Source organism: Nelumbo nucifera, chromosome 1 (assembly GCF_055504915.1).
Source record: "Nelumbo nucifera cultivar China Antique chromosome 1, China Antique-T2T, whole genome shotgun sequence".
Classification (NCBI taxonomy): domain Eukaryota; kingdom Viridiplantae; phylum Streptophyta; class Magnoliopsida; order Proteales; family Nelumbonaceae; genus Nelumbo; species Nelumbo nucifera.
Window position 1 is genome coordinate 119,044,689 of NC_142649.1, and position 27,574 is coordinate 119,072,262.

General features: G+C 42.9%; 1 protein-coding gene and 1 long non-coding RNA gene across 3 annotated transcripts in view; both read right to left on the reverse strand.

The window, feature by feature from the left end:
* Positions 1-19,195: 19,195 nt before the first annotated feature.
* LOC148803740 (QWRF motif-containing protein 9-like) lies at positions 19,196-19,741 on the reverse strand. Its single transcript, XM_088897499.1, has 3 exons — positions 19,619-19,741; positions 19,430-19,518; positions 19,196-19,325 (listed from the first exon to the last, which is right to left on the reverse strand). The coding sequence occupies exons 1-3, from the start codon at positions 19,739-19,741 to the stop codon at positions 19,196-19,198; spliced, it is 342 nt and encodes a 113-aa protein (XP_088753625.1).
* Positions 19,742-21,780: 2,039 nt separating this feature from the next.
* Positions 21,781-27,574, reverse strand: part of LOC148803741 (uncharacterized) — a 55,996-nt gene continuing 50,202 nt past the window's right edge. Inside the window, exons 5-7 of one of the 2 annotated variants that reach the window (XR_016080012.1) lie at positions 22,883-23,088; positions 22,069-22,793; positions 21,781-21,971 (exon numbers count right to left, since the gene is read on the reverse strand). This is a non-coding gene — a long non-coding RNA (uncharacterized LOC148803741). The remainder of the gene's footprint in view (positions 21,972-22,068; positions 22,794-22,882; positions 23,089-27,574) is intronic. The other variant, XR_016080013.1, reaches the window with a different exon arrangement.

Genomic DNA, 27,574 nt, shown 5'->3' on the forward strand with positions numbered 1-27,574 from the left:
CACCGATCTAACAGCCTTTCCCAACCTTGCATTGGGAATATCTCCCATGAAATAAAGCACATCAGTAAAGAGATATCCTCAAATCAAGGCAATAAAGGCTGCTCGAATGGGCTTTGCCCTGACTGAAGTCGAATTCCCTCCGTTGATACCCTAAACACGCAACAAACCCTCATCATTTTTCTCTTAGGGGGTGTTCTTTTTTCAGATTTTGAAAGGGGGGAAAGTTGGTCAATGGGATTTTGGTTTCCATTGACCAAGAATCCTATGTTCTTTTTTCAAAATCATGTGGGGACCAAGAAAGTTTATTTTCGTGGGTACCACTTACCTGTGTAAGTGATACTCATCTCTTAGATGGGTAAATAACTTTCCCACATGGGGGGAAGTTGTCAACACTTGAATGGGACAAAAATACCCTTTTTAATAATGGATTTTTATGGTTAAAATGGTCATTACCTTATTTATATGAGAAATAAAAGAACATGGGTAAATGCACTTACCTGGGCAAGTGTTTTCTAGAAAAACTTACCCAGGTAGCTGCATTTACCCGAGTAAATAACTTACCGAAAAGCGAATAGGGCCTTAAATCAAATAGAAGCACTATAAAAAAACTTTCCAAGCAAGCTTTTTTTTTTTTTGAAAAATATACATACTCTTTGGATGTCACGGTGAGGTAGGGCTCTGTCTAGATTCATTACAAAGCAAAAGCATCAGAGGTAGTGCTTCCAAACGCATGAGAAGCAAATCCCAACTTTGTTTAGCAAGCATTGTGAAGAACCACTTGGGCTCAGTTTGGATTCAGTGCAAAGCAAAAATAGTAGAGGAGGTGCTCCCAAACAAACTCGAAAAAAATATCCCTCGATAGTTATTATGATGAATCACCTTGACTAATATGCAATTAGCTTTTACCTCTGTCCCCTACAAGCTTTAACCATTATGCAAATGAGTCTTTTTGTTTTTCATTTTTTTGGGTCATTGGTCTTTTAAATGTTCTATTATTTTTGCCTTTAGTTAAATATCAAATGATGAGGAATGAATTTGAACTAGTTGAATGCCAAAAACTATTAATCTTTCACATTGTGATTGAATAGTTGAGGAAAATCATTTTATTAACAAAAAGCTCCTAAATTAGATGCTTCTATCCCATTTAGCATTGTTTGAATGAACCGGGTCCTTCATATTTAATCAAATTTTCTAGATCAAAGTTTTTCTTCATTTATAAGATACAAGAAAATCTAGAATTTAAAAGAACTAAATCAACATGGTAGAGAAGCGAATGGTTATGATTTTATTAATTGAGAGGATCTCTGAAACCTTAACAGAAAAGGTGAGGGACTCTCTCGCATAGAAATTTTTGCACGCAGTACTAATGTCACATGAAGTTGGGACAGCTGCCATCATGTCATCGAGCTAGTAGGAAGGGTACTAGAATGCTGTTAGTAGGAGATCTGGCTTTGTTGTCGAACACCCCCTAAGTTGGTAAAGTTTGTGAATGTATTTCTCATTAACATTGGATCCAATATTGCCTTCAGTCCAAAAGGTTAAATCATGTATTGGTTAATCCATGTAGTTGGATCACGTTTTTTGCCAAAGAAAAGAAAAAAAAAACTCCTCCAATGTATAAATTGCAAACCAAACATGTTGGATTTGTGAACATGATCATGTTGATGGTGGCTCAATTATAATAAATGGTTATCTAATGCATGCACACGATCAAATACAAATTTTAGAGAATAGAAAAATAAAATAAATTCCTACAATCTAGTGGACTTCAAGGCTTAAAAAAACCCATGACTATTGTCTTGAGGCCAAAAAGTCATTGGATCTCAGCATTGAAATATTTAGGGTGGATTTAGATTTGGATATGGAATTATATTGGGCATATAAGGTCATGTTTAGTTCATTGTTCTGGGCTTCATTCTCTTAATTCTTATTCATTCTAGGTAAAAATGGGCAAAAATGAATAACATTAGAGTGTTTGGTTAGAAAATTCTTACCATTGACCACATTCTTTTTAGAATGAAAAATCAGCCCCATAGCACAAAAATTGACTAGCATACAGCATGAAAAATAATCATGCCCCATCTTGCTCATTTCATTCTTTTGTGAAAGCACTTTTATAAAAGTACTTTTATGAAAATACTTTTACGAAAGCATTTTTATAAAACTACTTTTACATGAAAGCATTTTTATGAAATTATTTTTACATGAAAGCAACTTTTACGAAAGCACTTTTACAAAACATCTATGCCAATTGGTAAACATTAACTATTGGAGACCTAGGCTGGCGGTTTGTGAATGCCGGCACAAATTTTTTTTTTTAAGAATGAAAACGAGTAACATAGGACACTTGTTAGTTTGAAAAGAATTCATTTTTAGGAAAAAAGTGTTTGGTTCATAGCAATATTTTCTCATTCTTTTCCCTTAACTATTTTTACCCATTCTTTTCCATTTTAAAATTTCATCTTGGGTAAGAATGAGAATTGAACCAAACATGGCCTAAATTACTAGCCTTATGTTTTGGCTCCATTTTGTAATAGAATCCAAATGAATTAAAACATAGTTATTGGCCTTAACAAGTTTGAAATGTCATAAATATTAAGTGGCCATTTCAATTCTTAGGCTTTGTTCATGTCTTGGTAAATGACTTATCTGGGTAAATACATTTATTTGGACAAGTGTTTTTTGGGAACACTTATTCGGATAAGATAATTTATCAATGTTTTTTATTCCCTAGATAAAAGTGTACAATGACTGATTTACCCAAAAAAGTGACATTATTGAAGGGACAATATTGTCCCATCACATATTAACGATTTTTGATGCACATGAATAAGTAATTTATCTAAGTTTGAAAAGAGTAATATTACCTCCCCAGATAAATGAGCTGCTCGAGAATCACTTTTTCACATAACCAATTAATACCAACTTACCCGCCCCTACTTCTTGAAAACCGAAAGAGGCCTTGTAGTCAAACAAAAATTGAATCGAGATTCATGTACACCACTATAACCACCCAAACACATGTTACCCGCCATCTTGAATAATAGAGGAATGAGAGTGCATCCATAGATTAATGTTGTGAGAAGAAGAAATGAGTAGGAGTTAGTATGAGATTTCAACGCCAATAACATTATATTCAGTGTTGTTGTTGGTTGGTCTGATTGAATAGCAATTACCCCCGGTAGATAATCAAATGAATTAGATCTTAGAGGAGAATTAAATAACAACCATAAAACTGAAGATATTTATTAATGTCGTGGTTGTTATTTAATCTTCGTATCCAACTGCATTCACGTCGGGCAAATAGATTCATGATAATAGAGTGATCGCTTTTGCAATTGTGGATACTCTCCATCATATAACGGGCAAGCAGGGGATTCATTCTTGAGTTGGACCTTGCAAAAGCATACGACAACATCGAAGAGATATTAATGTTGTGGTTGTTATTTAATCTTCGTATCAAAATGCATTCACGTCGGGCAAAAAAATTCACGACAATAGAGTGATTGCTTTCGAAATTGTGGATACTTTCTGATGATGTACAATCCGGCCACTCCTAACTGGAAACGACTGAGCTCCTAATTGGAAATGGACAAGAGATCTTTGCACGAAGAGAGATGAAGGAACTCGGGGTTGTTCACCCGGCGGGAATACTCCGATGCTTAAGTTAGTACTCAGTTGCGAGCTAGAGGGGAATGGGTTTGCAAGAAAATGAGAAAGCTAGAGAGTGGTGAATATGCGATACTTTGGCCCCTGGGGGGTTGAAGTTTTTATATACTAACATTCTGGCAGGTTCTGAGGGGCGGTTCTGAGGGGCTGATCCCAAATCTCTGCCGCGGCGATCTGTTGTCAGGTAACGCCTCGGAGTGATTGGCTGTTATCGTCAGAACTGGAGAGCAGGTGGGCTAATGCGACCGTTGTAGGGTACGGTCCCGCTAGGTAGGAGACAACCTCCGGGGTTGGCAGGCACGACACCGCCAAGTGAGAGACAATGAGTGCAGTCCTCAGAGTTGGCAGATGCTGCGCCGCCAGGCAAGGGACGTGAGTGTAGCTTTCAGGGTTGACAGGTACGGTTGTCAGATAGGAAGCTTCTCGCGGGGCTCAGGGCTACTTGATAACGAACCCTGTAGCGAGCTACCTTGTGGCAATCTACTTGTGTTGAGCTGCTGGTGGCATGCCGAGGTGATTCCGCCCGAAGTGAGTCATCTTCCGAGGTGGCTCATTTTTCCTGTGTCTAGACTGTCGTGAACTTGGTTGTTTTAGCCCGCGAACTGGGATGGACTCAACCCGAAGTCCCTTCAGCTCGGGACATCATTGTACCCGAGCTCATTCTGAGGCGAGCTGATACTTGCTGAGTTGTCATCTACATCGAGTCATGTCCACGTGCCGATCTGCTCATGCCAAGTTGTTATTCATGTCGAGTCACATACACGTGTCACCCGTTTATGCGGTTGGGCCAAATCACCCTTCATCAATTGCCCCCCACTCCCCGAGCTAGGGGTCCTGACCTGGTGCGGGGAGTTCATGATGTGAAAAATGGATTTGGCTCAGAGTTTAGGCTGCCCCGTCAGATCGTGTGTGGCTTACGCACGGACGTCACACAAACTATAAGTCTCGCGGGCGCCAAAAAATGCACTAAACTGTCTTTGGTCTCGAGGGTCGTGCAACCGGTTTTCTTGAGGGCCGTCCAATTGCTTTGATCTAAACTGTTATTGCTTTGATACAGTGACTATAAATAGGGGGTTCCGAGACTCATTTTTCACACAAAAAGCTCCTATCTTCGACTTGAGGTCGCGCTCTAGCTACGTTAGCTCGGGTCTTCCCAGTTTGCGTCTCTTCTCTAATCCGGTCATCTTTCTTTGCTGAGTGTCTTTACTTTCCTTCAATTCAGTTCGGTCATGTCTTCTAGTTTTGATAGCCTTTTAGATGAGGCTGAGGTGGGTACCTCGGCCCGGGTCAGCAGCCGAGACGAGGCTACTTCGGGCTCAGGGGTAGCCCACAGCCTTCTTGAGGGTTAGTCTCCCCCGAAGGCTCGGGAGGCCTCCGGTAACCTGGCTCCCACTTCTCCTCGAGGTCGGGTGCCAGATAACTTCGGTCCCTCCTCCATGACCCTGGACAAGCTCTGGGCTCTGGTACTTCGGTACAACCTCCCGAGGGAGCTTTCCTACAACCTCCCTTTGGGTAACTTCCCTTGGGAGCACGACCATAATGAGATCGTGATCTTTGAAGAACAGCTCGCGGCTGGTCTTCGTCTTCCTTTGCAGCCGTTAATCATTGAGGTCCTTAAGCTTTTCGGCGTTACCGTAGACCAATTGCATCCGAACTCTATTCGAAACATGGTAGGGACTATCTCCCTTTTCCATGAGTAATGTCTCCCTCTCACCCTTGAAATCTTTTCCTCAATCTTGTCCATAAAGAACGCTTCCCGTGGTAACCCGTGCACAGGCGGTCTTAGTATCTGTCTCCCCGCCCGGGCTACAAGCTTCTTCACAGGCTACCTAATAAGATCCCGGCCTGGAAATGAGACTACTTCGTGGTCTGCAACCCTGAGGGATGGCCTTTCCCAACCCACTAGAGGGTTGCCATTCAGGATTCTGGCATTAGGCTAGACCTGAAGACGAGGGAGGCGCTTTATTCCTGGGCAGAGCTCGGCCTTATCTGCGCGGACTACCTCACTGAAGATAAGCTCGTGTAGGCCGGTTTAAGTCCTGGTAGGTTGCTTTGGGTTTTTCCTTTTTTAAGGTTTTAATAGCTCGCACTAACCTTATTTTTGTCTTTTCTAGCTACAATGCCAGAGGTCGATGCACGAAGCCTCTTGATGAGTTCCCGGAAGAGGAAGAAGAGAGCGGCGAAAAGGTCGCGTCTAGGACATCCGAGGCCCAGGTCGCGGAGCCAGCTCTTGCTGAGCTCCCCACCGAGGAGGCCCAACCTATGGAGCCCGAGGTGGAGATCATAGAGGGTGGTGGCGAGGAGGCACGTCAGGAGTCTGAGGATGCCCCCACTCCAGCTTCAGAGGGGCCTACTCCTGAGTCAGAGCTTGCTCCTGCTATGGGAGAGGAGAGCATCATGAACCATGTGCTTGCCGTACGAAAGAGCTGGGACGCGGTCTTTCCGATTGAGGTCGCACGGTGGGCTGATATAAACCCGAAGCGGCTTCTGGGGCTGGCCACCACTCACTGCATGATCGTAAATACTTCATTCTTTTTCTTCCTTCTTTATTTTTTTTACCTCAATTTTCCTCTGATAGGTGAACTCTGCTCTTCATGCGCTGGTATGTCAGTCCGCGATCTAGTCCAGTCGGGCTCGGGACGCTAAGGTGGAGGCACAAAAGCTCCATTGCGAGCTAGGCTTAACTCAGGGTGAAGTACTTCGGGCGAAGAAGGGGAATGAAGCCCAGAAGGTGCTGATCCAGGAGCAAGAGGGGCAAATCTCTTCACTGACCGAGGAGAATGCTAGGCTCAGGGAGCAGGTCTCTGCTATGGCCGCGAGGGAGGAGGAGCAGTCTGCGAAGATGGCCGAGGAGAGGGCACAACTCCAACAGAAGATTCAAAGCCTCGAAGCCATGATCCAGGAGCGAGCTCGGGCCTTTGACGTCGCCGTTGAGGAGGGTCGGTCGGAGGAGAGGGCCAAGGCCATAGATCGCTTCAAGGAGTCCTTGGAGTTCCGTGATCTCCATGTCGAGTATGGCACGAGCTCTTACTGTTTTGGGTTCAAGCTCTGTAGACACTTGGTTCGGCAGGAGTTTCCTGACCTTGACCTTGGGGCTACCATGATGAAGGGCTTGGCTCCGGAGATAGCAGATGCATCGAACGAGGAGCTCGACTCATCAGAAGAGGAGGGTGACGACGAGGTGGAAGTGGTGGATCCCTTCGTAAGATGTCTTTCTGTTCTTTTCTTTTTCGGATTGTGAATGTACTTTCCCGGGCTGTTGGGCCCGGTTTTCTTGTAAAAAGATCTTGGAAACTTAATGAAATGTTATTTTTGCCTAGAGTGGTTCTTTTTTGATCTAAGTGACACAAGTATAGGTTACCGAGTTGTCGAGCTATCGATCTGGCAACAAGTGAGGGTACCCGAAGTAGGGATCGTTGTCCTGAATTGCGCGAGTTACCCTGAATTATCAGGCTACCGAGCTTGGTAACGATTAAGGGTAACCTTAGCGAAATTTTTCCAAGTTTCTTACCTTGAGCTTTCCGCATACAAGCCAGTTCAAATGTTGGTCCCTTGACGGACTTGGACGATGATCGTTGCTGAGGTGGTGTAGACATTGTAGGGTTCGCACTCGAGCTGTCTACACCGATTCTAGTAACGAGGCAACGATGTCTTATGTGTTGTCGGAATTTCCGTTAGTTCGGTGTTGTAGCCCTTAGGCTCGGGGAGTGACTCGGAGTTCACTCCTAAGCTTTGCCCGTGCCATAGAGGCGACTGCGGTTTGTACGGTGCCAAGGTCTTTATCAGTTCGTCGCCTCAGCCCTTGGGTTTTGGGAACGACTCGGAGTCCACTCTTAAGCTTTGCCCATGCCGTAGAGAAGACTGGGGCTAAGGTGCCCATGCTGAGGAGGCGACTGGGACTTAGGTGCCCATGCCGAGGAGGCGACTAGGACTAGGGTGCCCATGCCGAGGAGGCGACTGGGACTTAGGTGCCCATGCCAAGGAGGCAACTGGGACTTGGGTGCCCATGCCAAGGAGGCGATTGAGACTTGTACAGTGATGAGTACGTCAATCCTTAGACTCTAGGAGCGACTCGTCCACTCCTTGGCTTTATGGGAGTGACTCTTAGTCCGCCCCCTTGGTTCAACGGTCACAGGTAGTACTGCCTTAGATTGCTGATGTTCCAAACCTGATGTAGTTGCTTTCCTTCCGACGTTTTGAGCTCATACGTACCTTCCCCAAGCACTCGTTTCACTCGGTAGGGACCTTCCAAGTTTGGTCCGAGCTTACCTACGCCGGGCTCAGGCACCATTACTTTCCGAAGGAACAGGTCGCCGACACGGAAGTACCGCTTCCTGACCCAGTTGTTATAGTACTGTGCTACTTTTTGCTGGTAGGCTGTGGTCCGGATATACGCGAGGTCCCATACCTCTTCTATTAGGTCGAGGTTGGTGCGGAGCTCATCATCGTTCGCTTCTTTGTTGTATGTTTCCAAGCGTAATGTGGGTACCTCGATTTTGGCTAGAATTACTGTCTCCGTGCCGTAGGTGAGATTAAAGGGGGTTTCACCTGTGGCGGTCTTGACAGTAGTTCGATAGGCCCATAGTACGCTAGGAAGCTCGTCTACCCATAGTCCTTTAGCTCGGTCTAAGTGGGCTTTCAATCCATGGAGTATGGCTCTGTTTGTGACTTCCGCTTGCTAGTTTTGCGGAAGTAAAGTTCTACTGTATGGCTCTATTCGTCTACCCATAGTCCTTTACTTTAGTGTGCCACCAAAGTAAAGTTCTATTGTATCCCCATCTCGGCGCACCAGTCTTGAAACTTGATATCTTCGAACTGCTTGTCATTGTCGGAGATGAGTACTCGGGGTAGTCCGAAGCCGCATACTACGTTCTTCTAGAAAAAGTTTTCTATAGTTCGAGCTGTGATTGTCGCTAGGGGTACTGCCTCCACCCATTTTGTAAAGTAATCCACTGCTACCACTAGGAATTTCCTCTGTCCTGTCACTGGTGGGAATTGTCCAAGAATGTCAATTCCTCACTATGCGAAGGGCCACGGGCTGGTGAGGTACTTCAGGTCGGCAGCGGGTTGATGATGGATATTGGCGTGCCTCTGGCATCTATCGCATTTCTTGACGAGCTCGAGTGCATCTGCTTTGATTGTAGGCCAGTAGTATCCTTGTCGTAATGCTTTCTGGGTGAGGGCCCTGCCCCCCAAGTGTCCGCCGCACAGCCCTTCATGAGTGTCGTGGAGAACGAGCTCGGCTTCTGGGGGTCGTAAGCAACGCAAGTAGGGGAGCATGTAAGATCTTCGGTATAGCCGTCCATCTATCATGACGTACTTGGTTGCCTGTCGCTCTACCCTTCTAGCTGCGTTACGATTTGCAGGGGGTTCCGTGCAGCAGGTAGCTCGAGAGTGGGTCAATCTAGCTCGGCTCTGATTGCACAATAGGAGCTACATCCTCTAACCCCCGAAATTGCTAGGCCGAGGCAGGTTCTCTATAAACACGGTCCTCATGGAGTTGCTGCTTGTGCTGGCTAACTGGGATAATGCATCATTCTCAGTGTTCTCAGATCTTGGAATTTATTTGATGAAATACGATTGAAAGCCGCATAGAACTTCCCTGGCCTTGCCTAGATAGGTGGCCGTGGTGGGGTCGCGAGTTTCGTAATCGCCGGTTACCTGGTTGACTACGAGCTGTGAGTCGCTGCAGATGATGAGATGCTTCGCTTGTACTTCGCTTGCTAGCATGAGTCCTGCTATTAGCACTTCGTATTCTGCCTCGTTGTTGGGTGCTGCAAACTCGAAATGGAGTGCGTACTCCAGTTTCACTCCGCCTGGTCTGTATAGGATGACTCCAGCTCCGCTCCCTTGTTGATTCGACGAACCGTCTACGTGAAGGATCCAGGGCTCCTCGTCCCAAGTTGACCTCGTCCTAATCGAGACTGGTTCTATGCTGGTTGAGGCTTCCTTCGTGTGCTTGATTTCCATCAACTCGGGTGTTGTAGTGTTGAAAGTGCATTCTGCCATGAAGTCGGCCAAAGCTTGGGCCTTAATTGCTGTTTGGGGCTCATACTTGATGTCGTACTCGCTGAGTTCTATAGCCCACTTAGTCAGTCTTCCAGATACCTCGGACTTGAGTAGGACTTGCCTCAGGGGTTGGTTGGTAAGAACGATGACTGTGTGGGCTTGAAAGTATGGCCGAAGCTTCCAAGCTGGTGTGATTAGTGCATACGCCAACTTTTCGATCTCTGGGTACCTGGTTTTGGCTCCCTACAAAACTTTGCTCACGTAGTAGATAGGGCGTTGGACCCGATCTACTTCCTTTATTAGTACCGAGCTGACCACCTCGTCGCTCGCGGAGAGGTACAACTTTAAAACATCACCCTCCTTAGGTCGGGTCAAAACCGTGATGCTGGTCAGGTACTTCTTCAGTTTATCAAAGGCGAACTGACATTCTTCTGTCCATTCAAAGTCTTTGCTTTTCTTAATTGCCTTGAAAAAGGGTAGGCAACGATCCGCTGACTTGGACATGAAGCGGCTTAGGGCGGCCATACAGCCATTCAACCTTTGGACTTCTTTCAACTTGCGAGGGGGCTTCATGTCCAAGATAGCCTTTATCTTTTCAGGGTTAGCTTCGATGTCACGTTGACCAACTATGTAACCCAGGAATTTTCCCGAGGTGACACCAAAGACACATTTGTTAGGATTTAGTTTCATAATATACTTGCGTAGGATTTCAAATACACACTGCAAATCACTTATTAAACAGTCTGAAAATTGGGTTTTGACGACCATGTCGTCCACATAATACTCAACTTTGTCACTGATCAACGACTCAAACATTTGATTTACAAGTCTTTGGTAGGTTGCCCCGACATTTTTCAGCCCAAAGGGCATGACCTAATAGCAATACAGGCCCGGTTCGGTAATGAAAGCCGTTTTTTCTTCATTGGCGGGGTCCATCTTGATTTGGTTGTAGCCCGAGTATGCATCCAGGAAACTCAGCAACTCATGCCCTGAGGTCACATCCACTAGACGGTCGATCTTGGGGAGTGGAAAATAGTCCTTTGGCCAGACCCGATTCAGGTTAGTATAGTTGACGCACATGCGCTATTTACCGTTGGCCTTCTTTACCAGAACGGGGTTAGCCACCCAACTCGGGTAATGGACCTCCGTGATGAAGTCGGCTACAAGAAGTTTCCCGACTTCCTCGTCGACTATCCTCCAGCGTTCTGGGGCGAGGTTGCATTTCTTTTGTCTAATGGGCCTGACTAGGGGATCAGTGTTTAACTTGTGAGTTATTACTCTTGAGTCTATGCCGGGCATTTCCGCCGTGGACCATGCAAATACGTCTAAATTTTTTAGTAGGAAACTTACCAGTTGAGTTCGAAGAGGTTCTCTGACCGCTCCTCCGATCTAGAGTGTCCTGGTCGGATCATCTTCTGAAGTCGGGACGAGAGTCGTTCCCTCAGTCGATGTAGCTCGCTCTTCAAGATACTCTACAGGTCGTTCGAGCTCAACGCTTTCCGCTAGCTTGGCCTTCCCTTTGAGGGCTGCGACGTAACACTTCCGGGACTCGAGCTGGTCGCCCTGGGCTACCTTTATCCCAAAGTCCGTGGGGAACTTCATTGTCAGGTAGTAGGTTGATACCACCGCGCGAAGTGCGTGGGTGATGGGCCGTCCTATGATGGCATTGTATGGGGAAGGCATCGCAACTACTAGGAAGGCGTGCTCAAACCTCGCGATGCTGGGCCATGTTCCAATTTCCACAAGCAGCGAGATTCGGCCGAAGGGCCTTACCTCTTCTCCACTAAAGCCCACTAGGGGGGTACTTGCGGGCTGGAAGTCGTTCTCCTTGAGCTGCAGCTTGTTGAAGGTGCTCCTAAACAGGATGTCGGCCGAGCTTCCTGAATCCACCAAGAAGCGCTTGACTTCAAAGTCATTGATCTTCATCCTTATGACTAGCGCGTCATCGTGGGGATACTGGACCCCTCGCGCATGATCCTTGGTAAGGATATGGGGTCCGCGGGCCGTGGACGCTTCGGCAGATTCTGCCCTTCACGCTCCAGTTCGCGGACCGAGTTCTTCCCAGCTGCCAAGGTGCAGCCCGCAACGATGGATTCGCCACTAATCGTGTTGATCACTCCGTGGACTGGCCTTTCTTCGGGCAGTGGTCCCTACTCATTCTGTCTGTTAGTGGACTTGGGAGCATCTCTCCTCTACTCCCCTTGTCGATCTACTTGACTTTTATTACTCTTTTGTACAAAGTTTTTTAGGTATCCGTGACAGATAAGTTCCTCAATCTCGTCGCGGAGGCTTTTACAATTTTCGGTACTATGACCGTGATCCTTATGGAAATGACAATATACATTCTTACTCCTAGTAGCGGGGTCCCCCTTCATCCGGGGTGGCCACCTTACAAACGGAGCACCCTTAATCATCATTAGAATTTCCCCTCGCTTCGCGTTGAGAGGGGTGTAACTTGTCCTTTCAGTTGGAGGAGTTCGGGGGTGCCAACCTGACTTGCTATCTCCCCTAGTTGGGGACTTGCTCTTCTTCCTCTTGTCGCTTCCATGGTGCGCCCTGTCATCATCTCTCCTCCTTTTCTCCGCTGGAGCTCTGACCTTTTGGTTCATTTCCTCCTCAGTCTCGATGAATTGGTCGGCGATCTTGAGGAAAGCAGTTATCTCCTTGGGCTTGTTCGCTACTATGTGCCACTTGAACTCTCAATGAGTGACTCCTCCCTTTGCTGCGGCAAGTCTCACCGCGGGGTCCAGGTTTGAGATCAAGAGGTAGGTGTCGTTGAAGCGCTTGATGTAGCTTCAGATGGATTCTCCCTCTTTCTGGACTATGCTAAGAAGGCTTTCCTGCGACCTCGTGCACTTCTTGCTAGTAACGAAGTGCGAGGTAAACGCTTGTACGAACTGCGCCCAGCTCTAGATTGCTCCGAATGGGAGGTTTCGATACCATGTGCGCGCTACTCCTCTGAAGGTTTTGGAGAAGGTGACACACATGCAGGCTTCACTGGCTCTGGCGAGGTGCATCTAGGATTGGAAGGAGTCCACATGATCGTTTGGGTCAAACGACCCGTCGTACTTGTCCAGAGGAGGTACCTTAAAGTCTTTTGGCATGGGAGCTGTCAGGAGATTAGGAGAGAGGGGAGATGGCACCAAGAGAAGAGGGGTGGTTTTTGCGACTCCCGGGCTCACTCCCGTCTTACCTTTGGTTTGCTCGGGTTGGCTAGGCTCCGCGATCTGTTCAGGAATTATCGCGTAGCGCGCCTTGGGACGCCGCCTTCGTTGCTTCTTGGTTGAATCTGTGTTGGTGCTGCTTGCTTCAGAGCTATCAGGCTGGGTCTTGGCCTGGTGAGAATCAGGTTGGTACTGACTTCCGCTAATCGAAAGGTCTCATTCAGAGCTCGCGGCCAGGACTTCGAATTGGTTGCCCGTCAGTGGGGTTTTCGGTTGCATGCGCTGGGGCGGACCGGCCTTGGCAGAGCGAGTGTCTTATGATCCTCCTCGTCGCCGCGAGGCGGTGGGAGCTACTGGCTCTCTCCTACTACGGGATGAGGCTTGGAAGGTTTCTCCTCGACGAGGAGGGTGGCTACTTCGGCGGCGGTTGAGCGGTTGTTAGTTCTGCGGCGTTATTGGGCACTGCGGCTGGGCTGGCCGTCGGCTTTGCTGCAGTGTTGGGAACTGCTGCTGATAGAAATGACATAGGACTTACTGTTGGTAGTGTTGAAGCTGTTGGACTTGCTGCATCTAGGTCTGAATGGCCTACACGCACTGCACTAGGTCACCTGGCTAGTTTTGCCCCACGGCGGGAGGAACCATGGAGGGTTCAGTAATGGTGGTGTTCACCGCAGGAGGGAATGAGGCATTCGCCGCTTCGGTGACCTGGGGTAGGTCCATCATGGGGACCCCGAAGGTGCTGAGAGGCATAGTAAACTGACCGATACGCACAGTGGTAGCCTGAAGGTGCCCCCAGAAGCGTTCATTTCGTTGTTCTGCCCGGCGTTGCTAGAAGACGCCATTGATGCTAGTGAAAGTTTGGTAGAGAAGGCTTTTCGAAGCGTATCCCATAGACAACGCTAATTGATGATGCGCAATCCGTCCACTCCAAGCTGGAAGCGACTGAGCTCCTATCTGTCGACGGGCAAGAGATCCCTGCACGAAGAGAGATGAAGGAACCCGGGGTTGCTCACCCGGCGGGAACACTCCGATGCTTAAGTTAGTACTCAGTTGCGAGCTGGAGGGGAATGAGTTTGCAAGAAGATGAGAAAGCTAGAGAGTGGTGAATATGCGATACCTTGGCCCCTGGGGGGTTGAAGTTTTTATATACTAACATCCTGGCAGGTTCTGAGGGGCTGATCCCAAATCTCTGCCGCGGCAATGTGTTGTCAGGTAACGCCTCGAAGTGATTGGCTGTTATTGTTAGAACTGGGGAGTAGGTGGGCTAATGCGACCGTTGTAGGGTACGATCCCGCCAGGCAGTATACAACCTCCGGGGTTGGCAGGCACGACGCCGCCAGGTGAGAGACAATGAGTGCAGTCCTTAGAGTTGGCAGATGCTGCACCGCCAGGCAAGGGACGTGGGTGCAGCTTTCAGGGTTGATAGGTACGGTTGTCAGATAGGATGCTTCTTGCGGGGCTCAAGGCTACTTGATAACGAACCCTGTAGCGAGCTACCTTGTGGCGAGCTACTTGTGTCGAGATGCTGGTGGCATGCTAAGGTGATTCTGCCTGAAGTGAGTCATCTACCGAGGTGGCTCATTTTGTTGGGTCTAGACTGTCATGAACTTGGTTGTTTTAGCCCACGAACTGAGATGGATGTTAGACAGTTTTGTATGCCCTTAGCTTTAATCAGTTTTGATGTACTTTTGATATATAGTGTAAATAAATAAAGTACATGTTTGATTCATGTTGTGTGGTATATTTCTGTGTAAGACCCTTAAACTAGACACTTAATGAGACTCATGTTAGTTTAGAACATTCGTAGCCGTTGGATAAGTCTGGGGAGATTTATCCTGTCAAGGCTGACACTGATGTGTTGCCAAGTGTTGGGGTGGCTTGTCTCAGCCGCTAGGGTGAAACCCAAGGCACATGTAGTGTAGGATTACTTGAATCCTTGAACCGGACCAGATTTCTAGTATTGCCCTGGACCTTGGAGATTGATGGGCAAAACTGGAATGTTACACTTGACCCCTAGACCCGATTATGGTACTGCACTGGGTGCTGGATTGGGCTATCTTTGATATGCCAATCAGTGAGATCCTTAGCTGGGGTCAAAACCTGGGTATGTTGGGACAGTCTGAGAATTCATCTGAGTGGGTGATCATAGTGACGGGATCAGCCCCTTTGTCGGACAAAGGTAATGATCGGGGATGCACTCTCTTTGATGGAAACCAAACTGCTGGCAATTGATTTCAATCGTTGTAATTTTGTTTTGCAAAATTTATATATATGATATATATACTTATATACGGTTTCAAAAATGTTTGCAAATGGTTTTAATTCCCGGGATCCATGTGAGTAGAGAGTGCAGCACTGTTCCTTGTAGCCGAGGGAGAGGTCCTCTCTTGTCGGGCAGTGCTTGATCATTATGGGCTGAGAGGTTAAGTGTAAGGCCATTTAGGATAATACCTGATGGGCTAATCTTGCATCTGCCCACAGTCCCTGCGTTTTTATAAGATGACTTGGCCCAGGGACCGCTTAGTATAAGTGTTGGGCCCATAGGGTTCATGTGATGGGCTCAGGGGGTTCACTGGGCTTTCTAGTGAATTCGGCTAGGCCTTGTAACAGAGGCTAGGCTGAATCCATGTGGCTGATGTGTAGATCAATGCTTGGGTCCCACGCCATACAAAGAAGCCCAACTGGGCAGCAGTTTAGAAGATTATTGAGCACTTAATACATATTGGGCCTAAAACCCATTTCGATCTGGGTTGATTTGATCAGTCACTTAAAGGGGCGGATCTGAGATTAGGTTAAGCCCAAAAGCTGATCTAATCTGCAGATAGGATTAAGAGGAGTCCTAATCCAAATACAAATTTGGATAAGGGCAACTCCTAATATGATTAGGAGGTTTCTTAATCACCAAGAAAGATGAGGAAACCCTAATTTCGAATTACTTGAATTCGAACCCTTGGTGTTTTAGTAGAACTCTTTGCATTCTTGAGATAGGATCTCAGATAACCCTAGAGAAAAAAATAGCAGTTTGCCACCTTCTTCTCTAGCATTCTCCTCCAGCAGCCACCGCCACCTTTTTTGCCAGTTCGAGTTCTCAGTTAGAGAAGATCAAGAAAGGTTCTTGATTGTTCGTGTGGTGCTCACAGTCTTCCATCGAGTTCTTCAGAAGAACCTGGTTCGTGGGACGAACACTGCTGCTTCGGCTCCATCATCACTGTGTCATCTTCAGTGGGAGCTGATCTCGGATCTTCTTTGGGCGTGAACACCAACGTTAGGAGATACTGCTTCTCCAGATCAGGTATAATCCCTTCCTTCTCTTTTGGTTCAAATCTGGTTTTGTTTGGTTCAAGTTGGGTCATTGAATTTTGATTCTAAAATCAGGGAATACGATTCCCAGTTGAAAGAAAGGTAGAAAATTTTTGAAATTTGCCCACCCATTCTGCAACCCTTTTGGCATCCATACGATGGATCCTACCATCCTACCATGAGATGCATAGATTTTGCTAATTGATAAAGCTTTAGGAGTAGGATGACCATGGGCAGGTTGGATTGGTCTTCCACCTGCGGTAAGGACTATAGCTTAGGCTCAAGCCTAGCCTAGCCTGGTAACTGGGCCAGGCTTGAAGTATTAGTAGGGGTGCCACTTAGGCAGGTCCAACCCAAGCTGGGCTTGGGCCCAAAAGTTTGAGATTTTTAATATTTTAGGTTGGGCTCAAGCCTAGCTTTAGGTAGTCCAAACCTGATTCGAGCTTGACCCAATTATATACATGTATATATTCATATATAGATACATATTTGCATGCATACATGCACATATGCATAATTTTTTTTAATAAATCATACTATATATATACATGCAGGCATATACATATACATATACATAAATTATGCACATATGCATATTTTTTTTAGTGCGGGCTGATTGACCAGCCTGAATCCAATTGGAGCCCAAACTCATCATGACCGTAACAAATTTTAGTGTACCTGGACTAAGGTTAAATAATTTAGACTTGACCTCAGGCTTGGGCTTTAGGCCCAATTCTTAGAGTTGGGCCTATGTTGAGCTAAAACCTGTCATAACCCGCCCAACTTGCACCCTAAGTATTAGACCTAGGCATAGCCCTAAAATTTGTGGGCCTAATGTGCACATGTGTCCAAGCAAGACTTGAACACAAAACCTAATCCAAACCCAAAATTTTAGGGCGGGGCCAAGATGAAAATTACCTAACTTAATTACATGTTGGTTATTTACCCATTAACAAAATTAAGTTAATTAGTTATGTAGGTTGTTTAACACAAACTCATCTCAGATCAGTTAGCATTCCAGGCCTTGAGTTTATGACTTGTGAGTTTGTGTTAGGTTGTTAATTTATAGTCACGTGGCTTATTTAATAAATTTACTATTAATAATTCTATAAATTTAATTATTTGCATAAAATTACTATAATTAGTCATTTCATAGAAAAATACTAATGAACAAAAAAATTGTACAAATATTAATGATGTTAATTGATTTAAAAAATTCACCGATTTGAATCATTAGAAAAATAAATAACAGAATAAACAATAATTTAATTAAACTGGTACATTTACGCCCATTTAATTAATCCGGTCAATTAGCAAACCAAACGGACAAATACAAATAAGTTAAATGGGTTGGACTTGTCTGGGCAGGTATAGATATGTATGACTCATTAATACTTTCGTCTACACCTGATATACAAACTAGGGGTAGGTCCAATGCATTCTAATGGCATCAAAGAGCCGAAAAACCAACAAAACCAACAAAAAACAGCGACAAATATAATGTAGCTGACCTGGGAAAACGGGACATGAGTTGATTCAAATGCTTTTATAGCTTGATTCTTCAACTTAGGGGATAGGTAAAAGCATTTCGCAAGTGTGGAAATTGAGAAAGAAAAAAAGTAAGATGGTTTAGGAGCAGTATATGATAAAAAAAAAACAAAAACAAAAAGAGGGTAGTACTTCCTCTAATGAAAGAATTAAGGGTCCATTTGGTTTGCATTTGGAATCGAAATTGGTTCCTTGGAAACTCCAGATTTGTTAGACAGTTTTGTATGCCCTTAGCTTCAATCAGAATGATGTATTTTATGAGTTTATTGTAAATGAGTAAAAGTGCATATTTGATTCATGTTCCCTTGGTATGTTTCTGTGTAATACCCTTAAACTGGACACTTAATGAGACCCGTGTTAGTTTAGAATGTTCACAGCCAGTGGATCGGTCTGGGGAGACCTATCCTGACAAGGCTGACACTGTAGTGCCACCAAGTTGGTTGGGGTGACCTGTCTCAGCCGCCAGGGTGAGACCCTAGGCACAAACAGTGTAGGATTAATAGAACCTTTGAACTGCACCAGATTTCCAGCATTGCCCTGGACCTTGGAGATTGATGGGCAAAACTGGAAAGTTACACCCAACCCCTAGACTCGATTATGATACTGCACTAGGTGTCGGATTGGGCTGTCTTTGATATGCCAATCAGTGAAATCCTTAGCGGGGGTCAAAACCTGGGTATGTTGGGACAGTCCGAGAATTCATCTGAGTGGGTGATCATAGTGACAGGATCAGCCCCTTTGTCGGACAAAGGTAATGATCGGGGATGCACTCTCACTGATGGAAACCAAGACTGCCGGCAGCCGATTTCAACCATTGAGATTTGTTTTGCAAAGTATATTTTATATGAGATATAAAAGTATATGTATTATGGTTTCCAAAATGTTTGCAAAAGGTTTTAATTCCCGGGATCCATATAAGTAGAGAGTGCAACACTATTCCTTGCAGCCGAGGGAGAGGTCCTCTCTTGTCGGGCAGTGTGTGATCATTATGGGCTGAGAGGTTAAGTGTAAGACCATTGAGGATAATACCTGATAGGCTAATTTTGCATCTGCCCACAGTCCCTGGGTGTTATAAGGTGGCTTGGCCCAGGGACCACTTAGGGTAAGTGTTGGGCCCATAGAGCCCATAAGATGGGTTTCAGGGGGTGCACTGTCTTTAACAGTGTATTCGGCCAGGCCTTGCAACAAAGGCTGGGCTGAACCCATGTGGCTGATGTGTAGATCAATGTTTGGGTCCCACGCCATACAAGGAAGCCCAACTGGGCAGCAGTTTGGAAGGCTAATTGAGTACATAACCTTAATGGGCCTTAAGCCCATTTCGAACTGGGCTTATTTGATCAGTCAATTAAAGGGGGCGAATTCTGAGATGGATCGGCTGATAGGATTGGGCCTAGACCCTATCCACTTAGAGAGTCCAAGATCTAAATGAGATCTTAGTTCATATAATTAAGAATGCATGATGTGCTAGTCATTCTTTACTTTAACAAATTTTCTCTCCATCTAGCTTAACAAATGAAAAGGTTATTTTCTGACAGTTCGAGGAAAGTAAGGTTGGTGCAAATGCCAAGCTCATCTGGTATACTGGAATTGAAGCCTGCTTTCTGTGGATTTAGTTCCTGAAGCATGGTGAACTTTCTAAATGAAAAGAGCATTCTGTAGAATTGGTTCTTATGATATTCTAAAAATTTGTAACTGATATATTTAGTAATCAACACCTAAACAAATGAAAAGAGATTTACCTTTGATAGCAAAGAACAATCCAGGATGCCATCGCCTGCATCACATCAACTGCTGAACCAACAACATCCTTCACATGTTGGATATCTGCCTATTGAAATAAAGAGCAAAGATACATTTTGTCAAGAACCATGTGCTCCAGTGGAGTATTCAAGATAACACAATTCAATTAAGAATCTCAAGACACAGACCTTTGCTCCACAAACAACTGGGATGCAGAGAGTGCTAGCCTTCAGAGCTTCAATACCACCCGATAAGGAAGTTAAGTGGTCTCTGTCCAGAAGAGACCACTCTTCCAAATAAGTCATCTGCATTCATCGTGTAATCAAGATTCAGAGGTAGATAAATGAAGAGTTAAAGGAGGGTACAAACAACCCTGTTCCATGGCCCTGTAAAACTTGGAAAAACAAGGTTTTTTAATAAACATTTATGGAAGCTTATTTCTTGGTTAAGTGTAATGCTAAACTTCTAATTTCTTTGTCAAAATATCTGATGTCTCAATCAACAAAATCCTAAAGAGAACTCAAGGCACAAAAATCAAACACTTCCAAATAGCACCTCATGTGATGCTCATATAGTCAAGAAATCATTCAATAATCCTTGCATATTTGACAATTGAAATACAAGTTCCTGATTTCTTTGTGATCTTAATTATCTAACATGTGCATCATGCATACCCAGACCTAGATAGAAATGGATAAATAAGTGAATTTATTCAGCAGATTAGAAGCAATGAATATTTGAAGATAAACTGTGATTCAGACACTGGTAGGTTTAAACGAATTCATTTTATGATGCTTTGACCATAAAATAAATAAAAAACTGGTCCAGTTGGGGTTTCACAATTTGGTAAATCTGTGATTCATGAGTGAGATATTTGAAGAGGATGCAATACATCTGTTCAGTCAATGTAGGGTGAGAGTGGTTTCATTTGGTCCTAGTTTTTCCGGATATTTAGTCAATCAGAGTTCAGGCCAAGATCAACTGCATGAAATCTTTTCTTGTTGGCTTACTATTTCTGATGGTAAAAATGACAAAATTGTATGGAGCATGATACCAGACTTATTGAGGAATATGCTAGGAGGGGAATAGAAGAATTCTTTATGTGAAGCCAAACAATCACATTGTGGCTGGAGCATGTCAATTGATTATGGAGTGGTTATTGGCCATAAAGATTTGCATCCAAAACAACTAGTGATCTTGTGGAGCAACATTTATAGTTCGCTAGTCCAAAATTTGCAGCTCTATGGTGCTTTTGTGGTACCAGAACAGAAAAACATATTTTTGTAGGGTAGCAGATTCGATAATTTAAATGGTTCTAAAACCTTTCTCCCCAAACCAACCTTTTCTCTTTTTACTTTTCCTGAATCTAAATGTGCATCTCAAGTAGCATTTTATGAATTTGCATGCTAGGAAAAAACGAGTCTCAAATACACTACAACTTACATAAAATGATGGATAAGTTGGTTATCATGTGTTTATTCACATGGATCACTACAAGAAAATCGGCCTTTAGCAACAGTCACAACTTTGTTGTTAAATGTTAAAAAATTGTTCCTCAATGTTTTAATTACAACCAAGTTGGCTTGGCTGTTGCTGATAGTGCCATGGTTAAAAGTTTTTAATTACAATCAATTGTTGCTAACCGATGTATAGCAATAGTCGATATAATTGTTGCTAAGATTGTCTTTCTGCAACAATGAAACCCAACAGTGGCCCTATATACATTATTTGGAACAATTACTATTGATTGTATCTAAAATATAATATTTGAAACAATTTGCTAAATGTAGTCTATATGTCAATAGAAACAAGCACAATAATTGTTACTAAAGCATAGTCAACAATTGATCAATTATTGGTTATAGCTATCTTTTGTAACAATTCTCATTGAAATAAAGACAATTATATAATTGTTGTGAATTGTTGACAAAACAATTCTAATTAATTGTTGCGAATATAATTAGCAACAATTCTGCAATTGTTGCCTATAATAATTTTAGCAACAGTAATTATAGACTATTGTTAAATTAGCAACAAGCAATTTCATTAATTACTCTTCATTGTATTTAGTTACAATTAAAAATGGTTGTCAATATTAATTTAGCTGTTGTTATTAATATCTTTAATTATTGTAAATAATTTACAAATTATTTTTAATAAAAAATTTGCATGTATTTAAAAGTAATACTATTGTTGCTAATGATCACATAATTAGAACTATTATCAATATTAATTTCATTATGTTACATCCATATAACATATTTTACATATAATTTATTATGGCCATTCATTTGTTCATTCAATTCAATCAATAGACAATCTTATATCCATTAAATCCATCCATCACATAAATATATATTCATTGGTTTCTAAAAGATAATATATTCAAATCATCAAAAAATAAGATTTAAAAAGTTTATATACAAAAAAAAAGTAACACTTAAATAAAAAAATGCTAGTCTCAATGGAAATTTCTTCTCATCAAATTTGTTCCCCTAGTGTTTGATTTTCAGAAGCACTAGCACCCTCATTATTACTTTCCTGCAAAAAATAATGTATAAGTAATTTTATCAATCACGATCTTAAAAAAAAAACTACTTAATTTAAACTTTAAATAAATCTACTAAAAAGAAATTACCTGCGATGCTAAAGTTGATCCACATAAGATATTTGACAAGTCGATAGTTCCATTTTGAGCAAGATTAGCCAATAATGAAGTCATGACCAACTGCATTTGGTCTTGTTGTGTCTTCAATTGTTCTCTTTTCACTCTTTTCTCCTCTAATTGCTTGTGTAACTTTTTATTCTCCATTTTCAATCTATCATTTTCTCCTTTTTTGCCCCAAATTTTTGATGGAGTTGGTCCAAATCCAAACTATCGAGCATATCCACTATGCTCTAGACCAAGTACTTGAGAAATAGCATCCTGATGTCCATTGCTAATTTGTGAACTTTCTCTATCTATCTCTATCTCATCTAAATTCCTTTGCAATATAAAATAAACTTTAAAAGATTTCTTTAATTTCATATACATAAATTTATTAACAAATAATAATATTATAATGACAATACTTACAATAGCATGAGCAATATCTTCATTTGGAACATCTCCATTCTTTCTTTTACGTGTGGCTCTAAACATCTTTGTTCGTGTAGGTTCATTTTTTTCTGGATGTTTGTTTTTCTTATTTTTTGACATAAAATAATTATAACTTTACAACTAATGAATGCAAATTAACTTAATTTATTTCAATTATAAATGGAAATTACCAATTCTTCTCGAATTTGCGCAAAAGACTTTGAACCAAAAACATGAACCATAATATGCTTTGCTCATTTTGATTTACCTCTTCCACTTCGAGCCTGCATTGTGCATTCATGTAAATGCATTATTTAAAATAAGAATAATAATTAAAACTAGATACATAAAAATGTTTGATACTATAACTTACCACAAATAAATCACTTGAAAAATGCTTAACCAATTCTTTCCACTGATCCAAATGAACATCAGGAGGGCAATTTCTAATTCATTCCTCATCAATTTCATATTTGTCATAATAGTCCACCTTTATTTTATTCCAGTATGCCCTCCACCTATCTCCAAGCTTTCGCATGACCCAATCCTTATGTTTTTTTTTTCAAGTTCAAACTTCTTCTGCAATTAGTTAATAAATTATAAAATTAAAATATATTAATTTTAGATTGATAAGGCAACATATAATAGAAAAATGATCTTATATGTATTATGTATATTTATAATATTAACTGGATCACTTGCCATACTTCATCCTTGTGCCTTTGAGGAACTTCATGCCAATCGACAAAATGGATAGGTACAAGTCTCCCATTCCTTGCTTGCATTCCTATGTAATTTACAAAATTTTCTCTATGTTCCCTTATAGGTTGTAAATCATCATTCCATTGTAATTTACTTCTTTGATCATTAGGTAGTTCTACAATGTTTCTAAGGATTGTATGCCCTTGATCTCGAGTTTGTTTTCTTGTATTATCAGAAACTATACCAAAATAAATAATACATATTATAGTAGCTGTTAGACAGTTTATGTATGCCCTTAGCTTCAATCTGATTTGATGTACTTGTTATTTAGTGGAAATAAATAAAGTGCATGTTTGATTCATGTTGTTTGGTTTAATTCTGTGTAAAACCCTAAAACTGAACATTTATAGAGATTCATGTTAGTTTTAAATGTTCACAGCCGTTGGATAAGTCTGGGGAGATTTATCCTGTCAAGGCTGATGCTTATGTGCCACCAAGTGTTGGGATGGCCTGTCTCAGCCATCAGGGTAAGACCCGAGGCACATGCAGTATGGGATTACTTGAATCCTTGAACTGGACCAGATTTCCAGTCTTGCCCTGGACCTTGGAGATAGATGGGTAAAACTGGAAAGTTACACCTGACCCCTAGACTCGATTATGACACTTCACTAGGTGCTGGATCAGGCTGCCTTTGATATGCCAATCAGTGAGATCCTTAGTGGGGGTCAAAATCTGGGTATGTTGGGGCAGTTTGAGAATTCATCTGAGTGGGTCGTCATAGTGACAGAATCAGCCACTTTGTCGGACAAAGGGTAATGATCGGGAATGCACTCTCTCTGATGGAAACCAAACTGCCGGCAGTTGATTTCAACCGTTGGAATTTTGTTTTTGCAAAATTAATATATTTATATATATGTACGGTTTCAAAATGCTTGCAAATGGTTTTAATTCCCAGGATCCATGTGAGAGGGGAGTGCGGCACTGTTCCTTGCAGCCGAGGGAGAGGTCCTCTCTTGTCGGGTAGTGCTTGATCATTAAGGGCTGAGAGGTTAAGTGTAAGACCATTTAGGATAATACTTGATAGGCTAATCTTGCACCTACCCACAGTCCCTGGGTTTTTATAAGATGGCTTGGCCCAGGGACCACTTAATGTAAGTGTTGGGCCAATAGGGTCCATATGATGGACTCAAGGGGTTCATTGAGCATTTCAGTGAATTTGGCTGGGCCGAACCCATGTGGCTGGTGTGTAGATCAATGCTTGGGTCCCACGCCATACAAAGAAGCCCAACTGGGCAGTAAATTGGAAACTAATTAAACACTGAATACTTAATGGGCCAAAAGCCCATTTCGAACTGGGCTGATATGATCACCCAAAGATGGGGCGAATCTGAGATTAATGTTAGTGCAAAGGATGGGGCTTTTAACCTTATCCACTCTGGGAGACCAAATTCAAATCAGATTTGAATCTGGTAACCTCCTGATAAGATCAGGAGTAAACTAACTTTATCTGCAGATAGGATTAAGATGATCCTCTATCCAAATACTGATTTGGATTGGGATAACTCCTGATTAGGAGGTTTCTTAATCAAGAAGAAAAGAGGAGAAACCCTAAGAAAATACATCAGATTTCGAACCACCTTTTTGGATACACAAGGGATACCTTCTGCGAATTTTGAGATCAGATCTCATACTCCCCAGAAAAGGAGAAAAAGCAGTTCATCTTTTTCGGTTTTGGTTCTCTCCTCCTGCCGCCGCCATCTGTCATTGCAAGATTGGATCTTTGCAGAAAAGAAAGTCAAGAAATCTGTTCTTGACATCAGTCTTGCAAGAAAGACTGAAAATGTTACAGTGTTTAGTTCTTCTAGAGGATTCTTGTGAAGGATCCAGTGTGTAGGACGCACCCTACTGGTTCTGTTCCATCCACAGCTGTGTCATCTTCAGCAGGAACAGATCTTGGAGCATTCTTTGGGCGTGAACACCAACTTTGGGAGATACTACTTCTCCGGATCAGGTATATTCCTCCCATTTACCTTTTGGTACAGATCTGGTTTGATTATGGTTCAAGTAGGATCCTTGAATATTGTATTCTAAATTTAGGGAATATGATTCCCAGTTGGGAGAAGGTAGGAAATTTTTTTGAAATTCGCCCACCCATTCCGCAACCTTTATGGCGTCCATTGGATGGATCCTACCATTCTTTCAGTGGTATCAGAGCCACAGGTTCGAATCTTGAACCAAAAGAAAATCAGATCTGACCCTACGCAGATGGATAGAAGGTGTTCTTTCAAGATTTGCGCAGATTGTTTTCTTTATTTCAAGAAACTGTTTCTTGTTAAGGGCGATTTATTTGAAATTAATTTTTATTAAATCCAAAATTTATTTAGAATTGTTCTTTATTTATTTTGATTTAATGGACTGTTCGAACTTGGAGATCATAGTGCAGATTTGGCGCAGATGGTCTGCGCACCCTTTTTTCTTTTCTATTTATTTATTTCTTTTAATTCGGTCTGTAAATAATTTTTTATTTTTATTTTTAGACTGAATGTATAGGATTTGATCAAGAATGTAATTAATAGAAATAGGATTTCTGTTTTTTTTTTATTTTTCTTGATTAAAGAAGAAGGAAGAAGAAGGCGGCGCTGGAGATTTGCAGTTGGAGAAATCGCTTTCTGCGATTTGCAGTTTGTGAAACTGCAACCCTTGTGATTAACCTCTGTTTTGCAGGTGGTGCGAACAGTCCACAGATTGATTTGTGATTGTTTGAAATCAAAATTATTAATTTCAGATCTTTCATGAATTAATTCTTGAATTGAAAATCAGTTTTGGATCCTCTCGGACTAGATTGGACCAAAACTGTTTGGACCGAATCTGGGATTCAAAAGGGACTATTTTTCAGTCCATATTTCTCACACTTGCTGTTCCAAATCTGATGTTCAATTACAGGGATTAATTCGGCCCACCTGTAAAGCCCAGTTTTAAAGGGTTAAAACTGCAAAAGCCCATTATTGTGAGATGAGCTGTATGGGCCGAACTGCTATCTACGATTCAGCCCATACACCTAGTAGACATTAATTGTTAATGACTTGGATTTTAAATGGGCTGTTCAATGGGCTTTACAGCAGTTAATTGATTAGATCAATTCCTCCTTTACATGTGATGTTTGGATGTTTGATGTGCTGCGACCATGGGCCATAAGTACTTGGCCCATGAAGACTCGTTAGTGGCTCTTGCGCACACCATGGCTGAATGCACATCATTGCCATGGTGTCCCTAGAGGTCATTGGATGACCCCCTCTTTGCTTGGTGGGCCCCACAACCCTGAAAAGGGATGCGTACGGAACCCCTAGCCGATTAAGGCCCACCAGAAATCTGACTTTATGAAAGTCAGTGGGAGCTACTTTGGTTTGACCTAAATTAGAACTAGGGCGTAATTTTGTTCCCTCCAGCAAATATGAATGCATGTGATAGGGAGATCCATATGATGGACTCTCTAAAGGCCTTCCGTCATTAGCACAATGATGGGTCCTTCAGTAATGAGGAAACGCACCATAAAATTGGGTTATCCATTTGCTGTTGGATCTATTAGAGTGTTTCATAAGATGATAGGGGCGTCATAGACCGATGTGGGAGGGGCTTCACTAGAAAATGGGAACTCTCTCACGGTACCTTGGCGTAACCTGAACATGATGGGTAAGCACTCACTGGACAGAAAGGTTTACCTGAAAACGGCTCTGAACCTTGTCTGACAGAGGCCAAAGGGAAACTCATTTGATGAGTGGATATGATCCGTCACAGAAAGGTGGTGGGGTTATGCAGCTGAAACAGTTGGCTTCACGCACCCCATGTGATTTCCCTCATTTCCAGAGACATTTCGTCGTCTCCGTCACTGAGAAAGGAGGGAAATCTCAGAGATGAACAAATGGGAATGGAACATAGATTAAAAGCCATATCTATGTAGGTAACATGAATCAAACTAAGGTTGTGGACTAATGATTTTGCTGTTTTATCAGAAAATGGCAAACGGTCAATTTGCAAAGCTTCTAGACGATAACAAGCTTAAGGGCCCAAACTATGCCGACTGGTACAGAAATCTTATGCTGGTCCTAACTTCCGAAAAGTTAGACAAGGTAGTGAAAAATCCTGCCCCGGAACGTCCGGGTGATAGGGCTTCTGAGGCTCGTAGGAGGGACTACCAAGATTGGGAGGATAAGAACTCCCTAGCCCGCTGCTTTGTCATTGCCTCATTAGACAACTCAATACAGAGGCAGTTCGATCAGATCGAACTAGTCAAGGACATATTGGATAGTCTAAGGACAATGTATGAAGAGCATAACTGTTCTACTCGACAGAAGGTCCTGAAATT

What these genes read in the sequence shown, in the direction of transcription:
- LOC148803740 (XM_088897499.1), bottom strand. Translation starts at nt 19,741, where the DNA reads ATGCAGATGACTTATTTGGAAGAGTGGTCTCTTCTGGACAGAGACCAC. An exon ending in CAGTTGTTTGTGGAGCAAAG is followed by an intron (nt 19,519 to 19,618) that starts GTCTGTGTCTTG and finishes TTATTTCAATAG; the next exon opens with GCAGATATCCAACATGTGAA. An exon ending in ATTGTTCTTTGCTATCAAAG is followed by an intron (nt 19,326 to 19,429) that starts GTAAATCTCTTT and finishes CTTTTCATTTAG; the next exon opens with AAAGTTCACCATGCTTCAGG.